Source organism: Boleophthalmus pectinirostris, unplaced genomic scaffold (assembly GCF_026225935.1).
Source record: "Boleophthalmus pectinirostris isolate CB_2022bp ecotype Guang Dong unplaced genomic scaffold, ASM2622593v1 HiC_scaffold_23, whole genome shotgun sequence".
NCBI classification, from domain to species: domain Eukaryota; kingdom Metazoa; phylum Chordata; class Actinopteri; order Gobiiformes; family Gobiidae; genus Boleophthalmus; species Boleophthalmus pectinirostris.
In genome coordinates, this window is record NW_026571207.1 from 17,190,795 (window position 1) to 17,213,719 (window position 22,925).

Below are 22,925 nucleotides of genomic sequence, written 5' to 3' on the forward strand. Positions count from 1 at the left end.
CGGGACACATTACAGGTCAGATCTGCGTGGAGTTGATCATACTCACAGTAAGCATATTATATGTTTGTACTTGAAGCAATAAAAACATCTGAAATACGTGGATAAGTCCAACGCCATACTTAATCTCCCTGGAGACAAGCAGGTGGCAGATCCCACTCTATAAAAGTTACATAGTGTACTTTTATTTTTTAGATTTTATGAGACAAGAAATACACAAAAAATATCCTTAACCCAACATCAGACTGCAATATATATCTATATTATTATACTGTTTCAATTCAGTTGTGCTTTATTGCATATCCTCTGTTGACAGACAATATAAACATTATTTTGACTTCACAAATATCTTCAAAATGAGCTGTGCAGGCCTGATCTTGGTGCACTCTATGATATGGGAAAGGAGGCATATGTTGATACCCATATGCCTGAGACGAGAGGATTAATAAAAGCATAAATCGTCATTATCATTGATCTCATTTGTCAGAAGCCATAATCTGTCTGATTTATAAAAAGATGGGCCACACGGGCTGACACTTCCCACAAGTGAAGTTCCAAACAACTGTGGAGAGGAGTAGAGATAAGAGGGCCCCTTATCCTTTTAAAGACACTCGGGTAATCGCACAGCCAGGGGAGGAGAGAGAGAGAAAGGGGGAGAGAGGAAGGGAGAGAAAAAGGAGAAAGGGGGGGGGGTCAGCTTTAGGGACTTAAGTCTGGATTAGAGCTAGTCCTCCAAATTAAACCAAAAGTCCGCTTTCTGTCGTTGCTCATGCAAGCTGGCGACTGGCTTGTTATGAGCATTAACCACAAATCTAGTTTTACTTGTAATAATCTATTTCAATATTTTAATTTTTACTTGTACATATACTCTATATATATATAATTATGATTTATTGACAGCAGTCTCTTGCTATTGTTGCTATTTATGTTGAACTTATTATTACCCTTTATAATTTTTCTCTTTGTTATTACATTATATTGTGACATGTGAGCTACTGTGTCCAAATAATTTCCCTTGTGGATCAATAAAGTTCGTCTAAGGTTTATCGTTAGTTATTCTTTCATATTGTTAAAGATGCACCATGAAACTTTTCTTGTCTCATTACTTATGTTATTGCTTTGCTTGGAATGTTCCACGGTATAGCATTAAACATACCGCAGGGCAAAGTTTTCTTTGGTGTTTATTTCGAACATGCATTGAAAAATATAATATCAAGACACAACAATAAAGCAAGTGATAATCAGGATTCGTAAGGTGCAGGTCATATCTGTGGAGAAGTTACACTAAGGAGCATTCTACGTATGCTTTCATTAATATTGAATTAAATTTAAAATGTTCAAGCATTTTAACATTTTTAGGAATAATAAAACTTGACATGACATACTGTGGAAGATACATCCAGATAATAACTTCATAGAGGCATGCAGTTGAAAAAGTTACATAGTACATCTTTAAAGCACAGGCGGGTTTGACAGTAACTGACCACACCTTCACCAAACCATCATGTTGACCTAGTGCGGCCATGTTCAAAATGGCTTCCGCTTTCACTGTGTACCTGCTGCTGCTGCCAACCGGCTTAGCCACAGACAAGCCTCTCAGCCAGGGCAGGGCCGCCCTGTCCCCACTGATGCTGTTTCCACCCCAATACACGGCCAAATCTGCAGATTAGCGGCACAAATAATCATTACTGTGTAGTGCACAAATCACAAGTCAGAACACGGCTCTCATGTTGTCCTGTGATGTCCTCCCTCACAACCAAAACAACATTCAACACGGAGGATTTTCTGGTGGGCAAAAACTAAATTTGTAATGTTGTTCTGATATAATTGAACTCACAAGAAAAAGTAACTGTGTTTTAACCTTAGAAAACTTATTTTATAGGAGATGCACTTTGTTTTAGCATTAGCATGATAACGTATTTGATAGGAGATGCAATTATGTGAAGATAAAAGATTCAAACTGACCCGTGTGCTTTCAAAATAATTCTGAATGTAGAAAACAAGTAATTACAGGAACAATAATGTTAAGCTAGATCTCCCATTTGAGTGTAAAGAAGTAGGGCTGTGTAATATTAGCAAACGTAATACCAATATTAGGGCTGCACAATACAACGCATTTGAATTGAAAATCGCAAATTGAGTTGAGGCGCAATTATCTAATCACAAAGGCTGCAATTATATAGATAATAGAATGTCTCTGCAAAGAACAAAATATCCTGTCTCTTTTTATAAGAAAATCTTGTTGTTCCTGTAGTTTAAATCTCTACAAACATGTTCTGAAATGCACAGGATTCTTAGTGTTAGTTTCAGTTCATTTTCCAGTCTTCTCTCAAAGGTTAATGCGAGCTGTTTACATTGTGCACTTTGAAGAGAATCTCAGAATGGTGCGTCCCTTGGTGTTTCACGATAACACATTTTGAACCGCGAAATATTGTTAAGGAAAATATAGGTGATAAACGATAATAATGAAACAAATTTATGCCACTGACACAACAAACCTAAAACAGGATTATGCCCCAAACATATTCTAAATTTACAATGCTGTTAAAAAAAATAAAGAAGTTGCAATAAAGAAGAATAAAACACTAATTTGTTTGTAACTATAATCAGTGGTAGAAGTTACTTGTTTGACTTTCAACTGCTCCAAATACTACAAGAAAATAATCATACTGAATGATAAATTGATTTATAGTAATTATTAGAGCTACACTGGTCAAGCTTTTTCAGTTCCAATACTAATTCAGATACTGTAGCTTTAAGGATACCCGATATCTGCTGACTGAAAACATTTATTTCCTTTAAAAATAAATAAATAAATAAATAAGACCAAACTGATCTAAATGTGTTATGTAGCTTTACAAACTTTTTCAGTAGTTACTTGACTGATAAATAACAAATACAAATTCAAACATTATGAGATTTTCTATCTAACCAGGATATCTGTTGAACTGATATTTGGAAGTCATTGTACGATCCAGCAAATTTTTCAGAATCTGCACCGATATTGGATTGGTGAATCCCTAGTAATTATCATAACAGACCTATGCATCTCAAATGAATGTTATTAGAATAAATAAATTGAGTAAAATTGTTCTTTTTGGCAGGCACAATATTCACCGCTTTGCATGCTCCTCTCTGTCATTCCTTTTTTAGTAATCACAACCATAAACTATTTTGGGAGAACTCGCATTGTTGAGCTGTCTGACATAGGCCAAGTGCTTATCATTGAATCATTTGCCCGACATTATTGGGGGGTGACACCGCTGGACGTGACGCGAAAACTAAAAACCAAACTCCCACTGTGCACCGCAGCAAGACTCCAGCTCTGAGCTCTGAATATCGCTTTGTAATACCACACAACGGAGGACAGAGGCGGGTTATGTCGTTACCGAGTCCCTCACGAGGCAATCATAACTATTATCATTAGCGCTGTTTTCATCCTCTCCATGCAAGGGGGCTCTAATCTACTGGCTGACACACGTTCTTGTCTTTCCAAACTTGACCTGATATCACTCGGGGAACAAACAAAAAATAAATAAATGAACGAAAGAAGATACAGAGGGTAAATAATATGCTTAGGCGCTCTCTCAAATGCCCTAATCCCAAGGAAACAAACCTGCGTTGCGTTCAGAAGAAGCAGATAATCAAAATGCAAAACAGCTTTTGATAGAAAAATGAGACGACTCTGAACAGTAAATCCCCTGCATGTACCATCAGCAAATTCCACCATCAACTTTTAAATATATTTATTAATACATTGTTTCTATATATGTACAGTGTTAGGGATTTTAAAGCACAACTATTATGTAAAATCGACTTTTTAGAGATCTCACCACATACTCACCCAAAGTTGTATTTACAGTGATTTGTGTATGTTTGAGCAATCTTTAATTACTTATTTTCTTTAATTACTTATTTTCAAGACGCCATATTGCTGATCAATTCCCATTTTCACCGCCATCGGCATACACCCACTGCTCTCTACTTAATTCATTCTCCAATTTTATTTTCTTAATCAGTGATACACACAGGATCCAGCAGCTTTGCGTAATCATTTTGGTACAAATGAAAAAAAATGTGATGCCGTTTTTGGCGTCGTCAGCTCCCACTGGGCACCGTCGTTTTCTAACACAGATGTCAGTGGATTGTTTCTTTTATTAAGTCGTTTTAGATGAAAATTGCGATTTAAAATGTGCAAATTAAAGCATGACTCACGGATGCCATTGATTATAGCTATATAGCAGACAGAGGCACAATAGGTCTGCTTTAATGTAATCACGGCTGCAGTACCCCGGCCTATCTGATATATGTCAGGCTGAATCAGTTTGACTCCATGGCGAAAGGGGAAAAAATAGCACAACATTAGACACATTAGGGGTCCCACAGTGGCTGCAGACAAGCGGACAAAGGGGTAGGGGAGATAATAGCAGGGGGTGAAGTTGGGTGAAGGGAAGGTTAAAAAGAGAAGAATAGCAAAGACAACCTAGCACAATATATTAACAATAGCAATCTTACTAGTGATTTTAGGAATTAGACTTTTTAAAATGTAGGTATTTGTGCCATCTTTGATATATTAAGTCTGAAAAGGCATTCTAAAATCTACAATAAACAACTGATAACTAGGAGTGAGATGATTGGCTGGTGCGACCTCATAGAAAAAAAGGCCAAGAAGATTTGACAATAGAAACTTAAAGGGGCACTATGTAACTTTTGTGCCGTGGGGCCCGCCAACTGCTTGTCTCCATGGCGATGTTATTACTTTGTGTGCGATGTTCCAAAGTACTTATTGATTTTGCGTTTATTCAATTACATGGGCTATGTTTTTATTGCCTGGAAAAACTATGCGACTGTGAGCAAGGTCCCTCTCCAAAGCCTGTAACTTGGCCTTGCTTGTCTACATGGAAATATGACTTTAATATTGTACTATGGAACATTTTAGGCAAAGCAATAACGTCTCCATGGAGATTCAGCAGAAAAGTCGCGTAGTGCTACTTCAACTGTTGCATTCAGTCGTCAAATCTAGCACCTGGAGTTGTGTTTTGTTTCATTTACACACAAAGGTAATGGATAATTTCAGCTCTGGAATTGCCATCTTCTGCTGAATTAAAGGTAAAAGGTGGCTGTTATCTTGAAAACTACCACTTCATAACATCACAAGTTGGAACTGAGCATTTTGAGCTTTGGAGATGTAGAAAGAGCGATAATAAAGGTTGACTCAAACATGTGTGAATGAAAGAAAACACAATTCCAGGTATGTTTTTGAGGAGGTAATAACATTATAACTTAAAGGTCAAGAGAGTCAATTTAGCGTAACCAACCCTTTAATTTTTGATCGCAATCACATAAAAATACCACCACTAACTTGCATTTGACCGTACATTCCTACACTCGCTGCACATGGGAGGTAGATCTTCCTTGCCGAGCCCTATACTCAGTCACAGCCCATTAGGTTAGCTGGTGCAAATGCTACAGCTCATTACATGCTCTGCCACTGTTGTGCAGATGAACAATGCACAATCACTACCTGCTGCTCCCTCTAGCCACAGCCTCTGTACCCTACACAGGCTTTCTCCCATGCACACTGCAAATCCAGGTTTATACAGAGGCACAAAAGCTAGGGCAGTTTGCTAAAGGAAGGGGACGGGCCTAAGCTGACTCCAGAGTTAGAGCAAAGGAAAACAAAGGTATAATGTGCTGATTGTTTCCAGTACAATGACTTTGGTGCTCATTGTCTCTCCTTCAGATTCATCCTTGTCGCACTTAAAATAGGTAAACACATAACAATGGAGGGATTCTTTGATTTCCATTTGAATTGAGCGCTCACAATGTTATAATTAGGAGCAGGTGCAGACAGGTGCCATATGGAAACACGAGACAGAGATACATATAGGTACATCTTATGAAGTAATGTTATCTCAAATGTATACCTATATTTGAATGCTTTGTCTTCCTAATTCTAACACTATGTATGAATCTCACGGTGCTATATTTATTGCGATATCGTCGGAAAGCTCACGATACGTTTGGAATGCTCACGATATTACGATATTATGCATAATAACAAGACTGATATCATAAAATGCTCTGACCAGCCATTTGGTACAGCATTTATTGTCATATTCTAGGGATGTAACAATATCCAAATCTCACAGTACAATATTGTCACGATATGCATCTCACGGTACGATATTTACTGCAATATTTTGAAGAGGCTAATTATTAAAGATGGGACACTTTTTTGTTTTTTTAAAATACCTTAACAAGATTTTGGTGTGAATTATTTCCGTCATAACTCCAAGAACTTAAGTAAAAAACATATTTCTTCATGTTGTCTGCCCTGAAATTAATCATGGGATATGTAGTTCTCTGTGTTTATAAGATGTTGCTCCTGTAAAACCACGCATTTAGGCAAAGAAACTTGTGATTCGATATATTGTGACAGCCCGCGATATTATTGCGAGACTTTTGACGATACAATATCACAATATTTCGGTTATTGTTACATCCCTACTGTGTAACTTTTCATGTGGAGGAGCCATCACAAGCTTGTCTCCATAGAGAGGTTATAGCTTTGCCTGGAAAGTTCCACAGTATGGCATTAAACATATCAATCTCCGTTGAGACAAGCAGGTGCTGCAGATCAAATTATGGGTCAGATCTGTAGAGGGGATCTAATTTGAGCAGAGTGAGAATGCATGTTTTAAAGGTAATTTTGAGCACTTAAAACATCGGTTGAATAAATATAAGACAGAATGGTTTAATACCATACTGTGAAACACTCTAGGCAACGCAATAACATCTCCATGGAGATGAACAGATGGCAACCTCTTGAACAGAAAAGTTACATAGCGCACTTCGAACAACACCTGAGTAGTTATGTGGAATAGAACATTTTCCTGCGTAATACTTTGCAACAATACTCTTATACTCCAGAGTACTTGCTGTAACTACTACTACCACCACCAGCACTACTACTATAATTAGGGCAGTACAGCAGACGGCCAGCACATCTGCAATGCAGCGAGCAGCTACAGCCTGGGTCTCCATTTATCCAGCAGCAAATTGGTCCACTCTGAGTTCCCTTCTTCTATCTCCCAATTATGCATGCAGACGTTGACATTTAAAGTGATGTGGAGGGGAAATGCTAACTAACATCCTCCTGCGTCTTCTTTGTTTTAGGCTGAAAACAGGACACACTCGCAAAGGTCATTCTTCCTCGATGTTGGCTAGGGCCTGGAAAAGTTTCTATTCACTGGGGCATGGGTATTGTTATGTTGAGCAGAGACCCCTCCCCCGCTGGATTTCCCTGTCACTCACCGGCCATGGGAACAGAGGGACAATGGGCAACAAGTCTGTGAACCTGTAGTGCAACTAGCAACAATGCCGAGCCAAGCCTTCCTTCGATATCTTTAGAACAGTGGAGAATAGTCAGGACATTAGCAAACAGGGCAAACTCAACTAAGCTAATTGTTTTGTATTGTTTCGCTTGTAGTAAACTTTCTCACTTTGTCTTAACATGAATGAACACACAAGATTATATGTTCTAATCTAATCCCACTCAATGCAAATAAACACAATTAAAGGGCCCATATTACACTATTTTCTGATCTATGTGCTAATGTTGTTTCCTGATCGCAAACAGAAAACACTCCACTGTGTTTTTATACTCTTTACACCTTCACTAGAATCACATGCATGATTTCAGCCACGGAATTGTCAATCTCTACTGAACAAAGGCTAAAAAGTAGCTTTTAACTTGAAAACTCTTGAAAACTTGAAAAAATCTAAATCAAGTTAAGATGACTTGAATTAAGAAAGTTTTATCAAGGTTTAAGTAAATTTCACTTGACAAGTAAAATTATCTGTGAATGGAACAAGACTTTTTGTAGTTATATACGAAAATACACATTAAAATAAGAAAAACAACAACATTTTTGCACATAAAATAAGAAACAAAATGGACTGTTGCTTGAATTAAGAAAAACACAGTTAATCCATTGGTAGATCATTTTACTTGTCAAGTTGAATCTACTCAAATAAAGTAAAATATTCTTAATTCAAGTCATTTTAATTTACCTAGATAATGTTTATTCCAGTGTAAGCATTTTGAACTCTGAAGATGTAGACAGACTAATAATAAAGACATACTCAGACATGTGTGAATGGAACAAAACACAACTCCAGGTATGTTTTTGAAGAGGTAACAACATTCTTCAATCAATTTTGTGTAACATAGGACCTTTAAGTTCTGCTAGTACAAAACATTTTAAATGACTACAATATATATGGGTAAGATTTGAACCAATGATCCTACAGTTAGCTGTGAGATGCTTTACTCTATTGTTTTGCTACTACTGTGTGTAAATGCAACTACTATTCCAAACTAAGTGTATTTTAATCTTCTAGCTAGTTCAGCTGTCCATGATCCTGCTTTAGAAGTGGGTTACGTTTACCCAAGAACTCTCAGAACCTATCAACATTTAAAGATGGTTTAAATGCACACAGCAAATTCCCCAATGGACAAAATAACTCTCTCCATCTAAAGAACAGATTTTGAGTAACAATAATTTCTACGGGCTTCAATGCCAACATTTCCACCATGGCGATACTTGGACTTTATAATAATTCAGCGCTTCAGGGATACATCTCTCCTGACTTACAGTAGATATGACAGCACGGTGCCTTTATGAGCAAATAGATTCCACTCCCAGCCATAACAAGTCCGAGAATTTGTGTTTTCAGATATGCCGACTGACCTTTCCTATGCTATATTAAAATAACTACGGGCGTTTTCAAACATCGCCAGCGCAGTCTGCAGTAAAATGAAAGGTGAAGTTTGTGTTGATTCTCCTGGCGCCTTGTCATAACTTCTTCGCAGAATCGTCTGAAACTTTTTTGTACGTGTTTTACACATGCATTTTGTGACATTTGCGAGCATTTTAAGGCACTGTAAAGTTTAAACAGTGATCTTAAAGGGTCTACATTATACTATTTTCTGATCTATGTTATAATGTGGTTTCCTCATTAAACACATACATGGAGTTGTGAGCATTTTGAGCTTTGGAGAGGTAGACAAAACACCACTCTAGGTATGTTTTTGATGAGGCAACATCATTTTAATATGGCTATAAATTCAAAAGAGTCAATGTTGTGTAATATAGGACCTTTAAACTAGTGTATTACTGAAAAATTATGGTAGACCACACAGTTTTCTGTAAAAAAAAAGTTCAGAATTTGCGTAATTGGAAAAGTTGCAAATTAAAACCGATGTAAAACTAAGTAAAACCAAGGCTAAAAATACATATTTGAATTAAAATGCACAAACCTATCACTAAGTATAAACTATAATCAAAAACAAGTTTTTTCAAGTTTTTAGGTGAATTTTACTGTTTACATATTTCACCCATATGTAATTGTCTTAAAACACACAACATAGTCTTACAAGTGTAAGACTGAAATATTTGTGCCACTGCAGTCTGTGATTCTAATGTTGAAAAAAAAAGAAAATAACTGTCCCATTTCCTCAAACTTTACAAAATTGACAAAAACTCTTCTGACACATTTAGATTTCACAAAATAAAGTCATATTTTCGCAATGGCAACGGACTGTGTTTTTGTCACACTTTAATTTGAGGAATGGGGAGAAAAAGCAGGTCCGCTGGAATCTCATTTAAATGGGTAATTACATCCACGCTGCATTGCTCGCAGGGCTTAACAAGGTGCGTAATGATGTCCCATAGCCTCGCCATAAACAGCCTCACAGTGTCCTCTGCATTCACTCCATTGGGCTCTCTCATTTAGCAGAGCATCGGCATCACCCCAACGCCATTATCCCTCCTTTGAGTTCACACACGCAGACTGTAGCCCCGATAAGGCCATTAATGGACTGATACTGTTATCTGAAATATATGGAGTGATTTTCTGCTCCCGATCATCCAGATTTAACAGGTGATTAAGTATATAAAGGTATGTCCTCTTTAATTGCAGCTGTTGTAATTAGTGATAAGAGCTCTAATGGGGTTTGAAGTCGAGAGTTGTTTTTTGTCATTGGAAGACGTTTTTGGAGAAGGTATAAAAAAGGTAGCTGTTAACTCAAAGAACCGCTACTACATGACATCACAAGGTGGAATAGAGCATTCTGAGTTTTGGGGATGTAGATAGATTAATAATAAAAGGTTGGAAAGGACTTGGATTTATGGGCCAGTGACTCGAGACTTGACTTGGACTTGCCTCTCTTTGACTTGGGACTTGACTCGGACTAGAGTTCAAAGACTCGAGACTTACACGAGACTTGCAAAACAACAACTTGGTCCCAGCTTTGACTCTGGGGTTTTTGAGGAGGTAACAACATTTTAACATGGTTTAAAGCTCACAAGAATTCATTTTGTGTAATATGGACTTCTCAGGTTTCAAAGATTGGTTTATTTTTTAAAGGTACTACTGTCCCTATATTCTACATTTATTCAGTTATGCATGTTTTTTGAGGAATTATAACAGGCATAAATCCTGCTCTTAGCATGGTCGCCTCTCCACAGATCTCACCAGTAACATGGCTTGGTGACGCTTCGTGCCTGCCTCCTTGGATATACACACTGTAAAACATTGCGGGCCCTCCACCTGAAAAAAAAGTATCTCTTGCACCTTTCAGATTCTCCCAAAGACAATTTTTCCAATGAAACACTTGAAAATGTATCTGTAGTTACATAATATTAATAAATGCTGGTAATCATAACCTTTCAACCTTATTTGAACTAACGCAATTCCCACTCCTACCTTCAAATAATGCTAAAAAAGTGTAGGCGTATCCTAAAAGCAAAGAACAAAAGCGCAATACAATTTCATTACCAACAGGTGCATATTATTGTGAGCAGGGAAAAAAAAATTGCCCTGCACTAACAATAGAAAAGATATTACTTTTGGCTTGCTCGCTGATATGCTCCACGCTGTAGCATCTCCTCCCCATCCTAACACCACCTTTTACAGAGAGAAATAACACATTTGAGACTGGAGCAATACAGGTTGAAGAAAAATCATTGGCATTCTATAAATAGACATCTTCTCTCCCTCTTTTCTCTCCGTCTTTCTGTCTGCACTTTTTTCTTTGGGATGTGGTGTTTCGTGAGCAGGATTATTTTCAGTGTAGTCTTCGGCAGGGGTGGACGGCAGAGGTTTGAAAAGGGGAGCGTGGTGTGACATGCTAAAGTCAAACAACTGTCATTCACGTGCTTCGACTGGTGGGCTCCGTGGTTGAGGGTGGTGGTCTCTGGAGAACAAAAGAAGCTATGGTTTCTGGTTACTGTTTAGTAAATGTACTTCTTTCAGAGATCTTTTTTTTTTAAATCTGGTATCAAAATTTGTATGGAGTATTGAGTCTTTCATGTAGTATTGAAATTGGAGTTGTATTTTAGTATTGAAACAACAATAGACTCAAACATGTGACTGGAGTAGGTAATAGATACAACAGAAGTATGAACTGTCTTGAGCAAAGCTGGAAATGGACACCCTCCAGCTGATGGGCGATCACTCATCCCACTGCGCCACCGCCACACCCAACTTGTATAAAAAGGAAACTTGATGAGATTGTAATAGTATTCCTTTGTATTTCATAAAACAAAAGTGTAACAAGGTGAATTTTCAAAGTAGCAGCCGTAGAATCTTTTCCACAGTCAACTATTCTGTTTCTAAATAGTCTGTCTTCAGTAATAATTTGATAACGCTTTCTATTGCGCTGAACTTGAAAAGCAATGGTTGTTTCAAATTCTCTGTCCAAGCCTTTCTCCAAATAATTAACAGGTTTATCCGCCGGTCAATCAGCCTCTAAAGCCTTTGGAGACTTAAAAGATTGCTTTGAAAAGAGGGAAGACTAAAAAGAACGCTTTGAAAAGAGAGGAGACTTAAAAGAACCCCAGACAATAGGACCAGACACATGTAGAAATCAAAACATCAACTTAAATGTAAACGCATTCACACTTTAAAATATCCACTGTGTTGTTGTAAGTTAAATTATTAGCTCTATGAATTACTGAAAATGTATGTACCGGCAGGCAATTCAAGAAAAAAATGAGAGAAACTAGAACCTTCAATGCGGTCTTTAATTGCACAAGTATAAAAGTATAAAAATTTAATATGTAATTGCAGATTGCAGTAAACGTAAATAAGATTAAACACTATTAAAACTAAATTTATCATATTGTACTTAAAGGCCCACTATGTAACTTTTCTGGCAGAGGGTGTGCCCTTGCTTGTCTCCATGGAGATAGTATTATGGCTTTGCTCAAAATGTACACAGTATGGCGATCAATGTAACTTGCATTTATTCAATTACCAGTGTTTTTGTAAATTTTTAATGCTCGTATGTCCAAAGATTGGACCTGTAGGCTGGCCTGGTGGTGTCACCTGGTGTCCATGGAGATAAATACATATAATACCATACTGTGGAACATTCCTGACAAAATGGAGACAGTCAGCAGATCCACTATACCAGACGTTATATAGTGAACCTTAAACACTAATGCACTACAATGCACTTCAATGCACTACAGTGGTGGGACGAAACAAAGTAGTAAGTATAAATTTTAGGTATCTGTGCTTTCTACATTTTAAAGTGGATACTTTTTACTTTTACTTCAGTACATTTGAAAGAGGGTGTATAAATTTTACTTAAGTAGAGGTTTTCATGTGATACTTTTCCTTTTCCTTGAGTATTTCTTTTGCTCCAGTATCTGCACTTTTACTGATGTAACAGAATTGAGTACTTCTTCCACAACTGCACATATATTTTGTATTTGTATTTATTTAATTATTTCATTCATAAAGCATTAAAAGGCATCGACAATATCACAGCATCAGACACACAAGAAATGAATGAAAAGGAGCAGAAAGAAGAAAAAAATCTTATGTTATCTGCCCCCCTCCACATGACCACAAAACTGAAAATAAGGTCATATATATTTTTCATTATTATTATTTCTTTCTTTTTATTGAAATGCTTCTTACTTTTGCATGTCGAGATGTGAAAAACAAAGAAAAAAAAACAAAAAAACAATCACCATATGCACTTCAATCAAAATGCCGGTCATGATCAAACCCATATCGTATCCCTTCTCATTCCTCTTCCCATAATGATGCAGATGATTATGTCACAGCCCATATTTCACATACAAAGTCATTCTCTCCGCATCTGCCTATGTGTGTTTACGTGTGTGTCTGGGGTCTAGATTGACACTCCTTCAGCACATGTAGCATAGCATCTATTTGCATGCTCAATACGACACATTTCATTGCTCCAATGCATATTTCTGGTGATGTGAGGAGATAACCATTCTGCCACACCAGCATCATAATGTCTGCCTTACTCAACAGCTTTCCCAGCATTGTGTTTTCAAGTTTTAATTTTCATTCTCATTTTGACGCCTTTGATCGACGGAGCGAGCGGAACAAAAGAGAAAATACACGCGTTTTGCCTGGTTTGTAATCAACGCTATCAAGGAATCTTTCTGTGGTGTCTCTGTAGTGACTGCCATTGCTACAGGAAGAATGTAGGTAGTGTAAAGAGGCTGGGGGTGTGAATCTTCAGAATGACACTACGCATGCAACTGAGTAATACTAGAAAAGTGTCTTGCCACAGTCTTTATGGTTGTCGAGAATGTTATTTAACCATAGACCATGTTGCGGTCCATAGCTGAGGCTTATTTAGTTGTTTTAGCCATTATCAGTAATAGATAAAATCTTGCAGTAAAAACTGTAATAGATGGAGATGTATGCAAGGTACTGTGAAGTAATGCCAAGTTTGTGGGTTCAATTCTCAATCTGTTTGACCATAACTCATTGCTTATTCTATTGATACTAGGGCTGCTCGATTATGGAAAAAAATCATTATCACGCTTATTCAAAGGATTATTTTTTAGTTACACAATGTATTTATTCAGCATTTCTCTTTAAAACAACACTTTGTTATTGATACTTTACGCAAAACATTAAAATTGAAAATAAATATAGGCTACAATGTACCTTGCAGTTTTGCGATGTATACATAAACATAAAATAAAATTTATTTTGAACATAAAATAAGGCATAGAAAAACATAAATGTCTCCAAAATAAACTATATATCCAGCCATTCTACAATCTCTATATTTAAAAATAAAATAAATATACTTATTTAAATAAAAAAATATCCCAAAATAAACTTTGTTAACCTTTCAACTCGATTATATGAGTTTGGAAATCATTTCACACACAAATCGAAATCACGATCAAAATTCAATTAATTGCACAGCCTTAATTAATACAGTGACATCATGCCGGGGGTGTCCTACATGCATCTCCATTGGCGACATGCTCATCAGTTACCATGGTGGCACAATGCACACATTAGCGAAAATTGCCAAAAAGCATAAGAAAAAATACAAAATTGATTGCATGTTTTTTTTAACACATTTTCAAGAGGCTGTGATCAATATGAGTGTTCATGGTCCTGTTTAGGAGTTTGATTTTCAACAAAAAAAGGTGAGAGTAACTAACAAAAAAACTGTTGGCTAATGCTATCTTGTGATTGTAATGTAATGACAGTAAAACATCAGCTCACCTGTTGTAGTTCCATCTAAGTCAGCTCTTGGTCAGATTGTATTAAATAAAGTTCACATTAAATCTAACTTGAGTAACAGAGATTTTAACAGAGCAGTGCTTTCAGTTAGCGTCACACCCCCAGGGAATGTTGATAACACAAGCTGCAAAGTATCAATAGAATATAATATAGAGTGTATTACTTAAAAGGCCAAAAGCAAGTTAGTATGTTTTAACTAACTACCAAATACCATTTAAAGTCCACAGGCTGCTAAAATCTTCATTATTTCCAGTGTTGCCTGTAGCAGTTCTAGGGAAGATGGCTCCATCGATTATCATTTGACCCACCCTATGAAGCCAAACCACACTGGGCACTAACAAGCTGCGAAGAGCCACTCCCCAGATACATTTTAACTAATTCATCACTTTATTCTGATCCATTTGCATAATTTAAAAGAAAAAAAAGTTGTAATCTCGTGCTTGAATATTGCTAATCGATAGGGTTTGATATCTTCCTGGAGCTCATTATGTGGAATCACAGGTGAGGGGAGTCTTACATTACAAATTCAAAAAACACATTCTAGCCACAGGCCATTCCTTTTACTGTATAATTGTCTTCCTACCAAGTGATTCAGTATAATTAAGCCATGGAAGACGGCTCAATTCTCCCGTGTGCACTCATATTAGTGCTAGCAACAGCCGCGTTAACAAAACAACTCACAGACGATGCTTTTCAAAACAATGGACAGTGGTGCTGAGGGAGGGAGAGTAGCCTATATACAGCTACACATAGTCACTGGGGAGAATACATTACAGACAATGCACTAGCAGGTAAAGGGGCTTTGGGGAGCTCTGACATGTTTGTGAATATGTGTGTACAAGGCCTCTTTGGTGAAACAAGAAGCTCGCCAACCTGCGTAAACCAACAAAAGGCACGTTTTTTATTGATCAGGAACATAAGTCGCAAATGGCAATAAAAGAAGCAATTCAGTGATAATGTAACTTCCATGTTGGGGAGAGCAATATTGATAAAAATACATATCATTGTTTTCTATAGAGCTTTGTCTCTATAGAAAACAATGATATGCAAAAGTTCTCGATTTACCGGCCAATCTACGTTCCTAACCTCACCTATGGTCATGAGCTTTGGGTAATGACCGAAAGGATGAGATCACGGATACAGGCAGCCAAAATGAGTTTCCTCCGCAGAGTGGCTCGGCGCTCCCTTAGGGATAAGGTAAGGAGCTCAGTGACATGGGAGGAGCTCGGAGTAGAGCCACTGCTCCTCCACATCGAAAAGAGGCAGCTAAGGTGGCTTGGGCATCTGTTCCTCCTGGCGCCTCCCTCAGGAATTGTTCTGAGCATGTCCCACCAGGAGGAGGCCCCGAGGAAGACACGCTTGAGGGACTATGTCTCTATGACTAGGAGCTGGAGGACATGTCTGGGGTGAAGGAAGTCTGGGAGTCCCTGCTTAGACTACTGCTCCTGTGACCTGAACCCGGATAAGCGGAAGAAAATGGATGGATGGATGGATGTTTTCTATAGAGGTTGGGATGTCAAAAAACAACCGTTACCATGGAAATGCGCTATGCTTGAAATAGACCCATATAGATTCATTCGCCCAGAAAAATTAAAGCCATATTATGTCACTTATTTCTTTTGTATTTTTTTCTTTTTGGTTGTTTTTATTGCACTGAAAAATGAAATGAAAAATTATATGATAATGTAATGATGAATTTAACATGTCCTTACTGTGAGCAGGCTTGCATCTCCACAAACCTGACTCATACTTGGCCTGGAGGAGAGCCCTAGTGCTTGTTTCCATGGAAATATTGTTCCATTGGCTATAATATTACACACTATGGTATAAAACTTATTGATCTCCATGGAGAATGTACGAAGTATGGCTCTAACTTTCTTTTTCCGTCAAATTATGCAGTTGACTTTCCACCTACTATCACTTGAAAAAATACTGCAAGCTAACAATAAAGCTTTTTTAGGATAGGCAATGTACTTGTGTTACTCGTCCACTTCTAGTACCACACAATCATTTTTACTATGTGTTTTGGCAAAGTAAACAAAACCAATGGAGCCCCAGAGTACAAAACTAAAAGGCCTCTATTGAGTAAAAATGATGCACGGGTAATTAGGAGCTTACCCTTAGGATGAAAAACAATTTGGGGGGACAAAGCAGCCTCAGCAATCTCACCAGAGGAGCACTCGGGTCCAACCTATTCACTGGGACGAGAGTTGAGGACCGGTGGAATCAAGTGGTTTCAAGCCCAAACCAGTTTTTTTTAATAAAGCAATTATCACTGATTTCACTGCTGTTGTTTGCGCTATAAATAGAATCCACAATTACTGCGTTTAAAAGCTGGATACTTAAATCTAACTTGTCACTATGGAGAAGCCATTGTACTCTGAATGTCAACATGAATGGCTTTTTGGTGATTTGTGTTCACGTTCAAATATTAGATTTATTTTTTATTTTTTTATTTCATGTCAAAATTTTAGATCTGAGTGCAGAATAATAGAACTCTACGGGAGAGAGAAGTAAATATTTGAACTGAAAATGCTGATTTTTTTACCACTCAAAGACACAATATTATTCCTATGGCAAAAGTCTGGTCTTTTGTATTAAAAAAAAAGGCATTATTTCCTCTGATGCTTCAGTCAAATATGGAAAAATAATTTGAAAGTTTTTAATTGAAAAATCTATGTCACAAATTCAGTGGTAAACTATGCCGATGCAGTATTTTTATTGGTTCCTCTCAAGAAAATGCACAGTAGTACAATGAATAACAATACATAATGTAAATGTACATAACAAGGAACTTCAGTTATTAGAAAGGAGAGGCTATGAAGACAAAAATCTGATATTAGTATGAATTAAAATGGATGTAATAATAACCGAAATATTGTGATATCGTATCATCAAAAGTTTCACAATAATACCGTGGCATCACAATATATCGAATTACAAGTTCCTTTGCTTAAATGCATTTTTTTATAGTAGCAACAGCTTATAAACATCAGGAACTACATATCCCATGATTCATTTCAGCACAAACAACATGAAGTTATATGTTTTTTACTTGAATTCTTGTGATTATGACAGTAATAATTCACACCAAAATCTTGTCAAGGTATTTTAAAAGCAAAAAAAGCGTCCTATCTAGTACAATTATATCAGCCTTTCCAAAATATCGCAATAAATATCGTACCGTGAGATGCATATTGTGATAATATTGTACTGTGAGATTTGGATATTGTTACATCCTCATGAATTAATGTAAAAATGCAACTGTTTTTGTGTTTAAATCTTTGCTTAATTTTTATGTTGTATTTTATTTTATTTAAGTTTTATAAAAGTTAAATTTTAAAAAACTGAACTTGTTAAAATTGATAAAAAATGCCTTCCCCCAATCACCCCAACAGTAAAATCTGACATTGCCCCATCCCTTTATTGTGCCCCATTGCTTTTCATAGCCACTTCTCATGCGCACACGCTCCCCTCTGTTCTCAGTCCAGCCCTATAAACGCGAGAGGCAGGTCAAAGAGATATTTGTCGACATCATGTGCAAGGCGGGCGTGGACCAGCGCTGCATGCTAAACGGGCCCCCGCTGCTCCTCAGCCAATCAGGAGCGAATATGAAAATGGGGTAATGCACTGAGGCCCCAGACACCTGCCTCGGACTGTCTCTCTTCCTCTCTCTCTTATCGGAGGATCTGCCCCTAGACAGCTCTATCAACACCAGCGCGCGGCCTGCATATGGAAGCATTCGGATCAATCTCAGGCACTAGTTGTCTTCTCCCTCTGCACTTTTTCATTAGCTCAGACAAATAAAAGGCCCCGCTTATTTGGTGGGAAGAGGGAGTTCAGTAGATAGATTTTAGGAGTCTGAAATTATCGTAAATCACGGCCAATTTCAGAGGGCATAGACATTTAACAGCTTGTAAATAACGGCAAAGTGGCGCAAACTGCATTAAATTGTATGATTGCAAAAAGATCATAAATTCACATTATGTAAAATAAGAGTGTGTTTTAGCCTGTCTTAACATTGTGAAGATTCAGTAATAAACACATTATTCATGAGATAACTGGCAACTATTTTGTCAAAACAAACATTTCAGCTGATTTATGATTATAAAACTCCATTAAGGCAATGTATTCTTCTATTGGCAAAATTTCTCTTGAAATTCTTCACTACATCACTGGGCAGTTTTCTATATTAACAAACAATCGCTCAGCAGCCATAGACACAGCGTGACTGGAGATGTGCAAGGAATTGAACCTTCAGCCTCCAAACCACCGCTATCACTGATACAGAGCAAATATTGTAAATCAAATGTTGAAAATTGACATAAGCCTATATCAGTTAGCCTGATTCATCAGCCAGTTTCAGTAGAAACCATCTGACCTCACAGCGTTAGAATTCATTCGCTCGACGGTAAGCGAGTACTTCATTTAACCAATCTCTACTATTTGAGCGTGACATATGTAATACGCCGGTAACGAGGTTAACGAGGGTATATTAAGCTTTCCCAAATTCCGTAGGAAGAAGCGCAATAACATCTTTTCCCTTGATAAAATTCAGCAAATATTCTCTTTGTTCTGACTTTAAATCCTCGATCTCGAGAATCGTTGCCAACACAGAATGTATGTCTCTTCGCTGTTTGGCTGATGCCCGAACTCGCACTTCAAGGGTTTTTTGCAAACCATCTAGTGTATTCCGATTCCTGACCTAGTCGCTGGAGAGAAATGAAATTGACTGGAGGCACTAGGTGGTTCCAGCTTGACTACATATCAGTAGCCATCTTGGTGAAATTAAGGCACACGAATAGAGGTGGGACATGCATTGAAAATCACAATTGTTGTTTTGGAGATACACAAAATTTGAATACTGAGTATATCATCTATGAATGAAATTGATTTAAAAATATACAAAACTGATATAAGGGTATATTTTTGCACTTTGTTATATTACCATTTTTGCTACACTTGAGCCTAAAGAAACACATTTACAGGCACATTTTAGCACAATTTAAATGGACTGCCATAGCATCTCTATAAGAGATGGAGACAAGCTAAAAAAAATTTTGACAATATTGCATCTCCCTACATAGAAATGATATTGGATTGGCCCAAGTGTGCAATCTTCATCAACAAGCAGGACATAAGACTCATATATTTTTGGCTATGAAGAGACTGGTGGTGACCTGCGCTGTGCTTCCCCGCCAGCAAAACACAATCACAGCATACGGGTCACTGCATGTACTCGCCCCCACTCCCCCCTCCCTCACCTATGCCTCCACTGACCGGATAAAACCATAGGACCCCCCCCCCTTCCCTTCCTCTCTCTCTCCTCTCTCTCTATCCTTTCTCCTTCCCTTCCGTCTCTCCCCCATTTCTCATTCCATTCCACCTGTGCTGTATTCACACACACACTTCCACTCCAAGAGCAGCGGAGCCATCCCAGACAGCCCCAGTAAATCAGCATGCCTGTAAGTAGGTCTCACTGAGCCCGCACGATCCATGGGTGCCTGGATCTCTGCATATCACCCAGTCAATACGTCAATATCCATCTTGCGTTTCTTGTTTTAAGACCATCTCTGCCCCCCTTCGTCCCCCTTCGCCTGACCATCGTCTCCCAACAGAAATTGCAGTCGTCAATCACCGCGTTTGTAAGCGAGTCATCTACAGCATTAGCAAAAAATGCATAGATATGTAAACAAGGCGGATAAGTGCAAACAAAAATGTCCGCCGTGCTCTCTGTGGAAATGAAGAAGTGGGTCAGGGAGAAGCGAGAGAGTGTCTAAAGAATCCAATTGAGCAGTTTATACATTCAAAAATCTATAGACCAAAGATCAGTTGGTGTGCAAATAAACTCTGCTTGAAGAGCAAATCTATGTAAAATGTATGATAGAGCCATGCATGGGATGTGATGGGTGATATAATGACATAATAGCCATGCAAGAGAAAAAACAACTACAGCCAAATGGACAAAGAAAGCTTTTAAGCAATGATGATTCTCAATGCTAGCTGATTAGCCTGGTCAATACATCTGGCAGGTACACAGACGCCTCGCAGTTGTCCGCTTTTTTGCAGGAGCTAAGAAAACAGGAAAAAAATAAGGTGAAAAATTGCACTGGCTGAGTAAGTGAAGCCGAATAATCTATTTTGTCAGGCCTCCAGATTTGTGCTTGGCAAAGTGCTCGCTCAGTCACAGGTCAGATTCAGTGTCAGGCCACCTTAAAATGCCTTGGAAGGATTCTGCGCAGATCTACTGACAAATAGTCACGCATGCCATTTTGAATAGCTTAGCTGCAACATCAATAAAACAGAGACATTTGACTACACTCACGAGGGCGCGCAGGGCTAAGTTGTGAGAGGAGGATGGGATTGCAAACGCTAGTGTGGTTGCTAAGATGAGGAACTACCCGATTTGTAGTGGTGGAAAACGAAAGATAATATGTTGCTTTCATTAGACTTTAATATGGCAGAATTTAGTGGTTTATTCTTACACGTTTTTGAGTCAAAAAGGGACGATCTGATTGGTTGTTAAAAAAAAAGACAAGAAGGAGTTAATAGCTAGAGGAGTATATATTAATATTTTTGTGTTTTTATAAAATACAAAATTAAAATATGGACTATATTGGCTATATCATAAAAAAAGACTTGCAATTGCAGTTTAGTGTTTGCATTCACATTCATGCTCTATTTGAATCAACATCAAGATAGTTACCATTACTTTTTAGCAAAAATGTAGTGGATTACTCTTACAGCTATCATGAGAATGTTTTCACCACGCCCAATCGCTAATTTGCATTGGTTGGTAGAACTTTTTTTGGCAGTTAGTAGAAAGATAATATTTTGAGATTTCAAATTGACCTTGACTGACTTTGAGAACTAAACAGCAAAAATATTTTACAACAGAATCCACTGTAACAGCATCCAGGTCTTTGGTTATAAAAATCGGGTAGTTCCACTTTCACTACATATTGGATGCTGTCTGGTGCAGCCCAAAGCAGTGACCCAACATTGTAAGCGGGTTGTGTCTCACCTCGGGCAGGGGCATGCCGTTGATGATCAGGTCTGGCTGCTGATGACCTTGTCCGGGGAAGGGGTGCTGGTAGCCGTGGTTAGGGGCAGCGTTCCGGGAGTTCTGGTTCTCCACGTTTAGGAAGGTGCTCTCGGAACGCCTGCAGCCCAGGGGCAGGCTCTGCTGGTGGTAGTCGAAGTAGTTGAGGGAGGAGGTGAGAGAGGAGCAACTCACCACATTCATCTTGTCGGTCTCCTCCACGTCGCGCGGCACCAGGCGGATGTCATTCTTGTTGAGCTTTTTCTTTTTGCTGGACTTCTTCTGGTTGCCGTAGGAGTACTCCGCCACCCTGCGCAAGTAGAAGAAACTGAACAGACTCAATAAAGCAGTGCTCTGTCTTCAGCTATTGTTTGTACAGTCAAAAGAAGCGGTGCCAGCGTTCCATGCCAATAAGGGCACTGTTCCACCGTGGACACTTGATCTAAGCCAGTTTTGTCTCTGTAGTCTGCGCTTATTGTGCTCAAGAGTAATGTAGTTAGGCTAATTTGTTCGTGTGGGGCATAACAATACACAACTCCACATTAAGTAGCTTACAGAATATCAGTGTACCATAATACTATACTAGGAATAGTAGTATGCTGTGTGAATCTTCATTTGATTAGCTTTCAAATCAAAGTATTTTTAAAGAATTATTGATTACTTTGATTTATATGTTTTGTGTCTCTAAAATCAGCTCAAAACACAGGAAATTAATGTAAACAAAATGTAACTACAGCCTACAGCCTTTTTGCAAAATTGTCTGTAAATCTATTCTAATCACTCAGACAAAAAGCAGTGAAGGAAGGTTTGTTATTATTAATGCAATCAGAATAATTGTTGCAATTATGTTTTGTATTTTTCAGCAAGAAATTCTTGGCATTTCTTTGAGGACAACAATGTCTCCTTTTTATCTGATAGGAAACATTCAACTATATGGCCATATTGGCCAACATTAGGTTTATTTGAGATTAAATGACACAAAATCCCACTAACTATCCAAATCACTGTAAAGGATTATGTCTGCTTTGTTGTGTCCAGGGCTAGAACCGCACACTTTAAAGTTAACACTGAGATAGTTTTCCCATCCCTTTGTTTTGCGTTCGCATGCTTAACAACAAGTCACAAAGGCAAGGCACACAATATGCAAACATGCCAAGACCACACAGGCAAAGCCACAACACGACGTTCAGACCGGGCAACAGCACTACCGGTCTATGCAATTTTATTCAAAGCACACGTACAGTAACCCACACTAATTCCATTTGGGCTCCTTTCTTTCATT

The 22,925-nt window shown here is 38.0% G+C and overlaps 1 protein-coding gene across 3 annotated transcripts in view; it reads right to left on the bottom strand.

Annotated features, from left to right (window-relative positions):
- The window catches only part of pcdh19 (protocadherin 19), an 81,782-nt gene that overhangs the window by 53,215 nt on the left and 5,642 nt on the right, over window positions 1-22,925 (bottom strand). Inside the window, exon 2 of one of the 3 annotated variants that reach the window (XM_020923494.2) lies at window positions 21,626-21,953. In XM_020923494.2, the coding sequence (XP_020779153.1) occupies window positions 21,626-21,953 (328 nt within the window). Of the gene's footprint in view, window positions 1-21,625; window positions 21,972-22,925 lie in introns of all 3 variants that reach the window. The other 2 variants (XM_055159667.1, XM_020923493.2) reach the window with 2 other exon arrangements.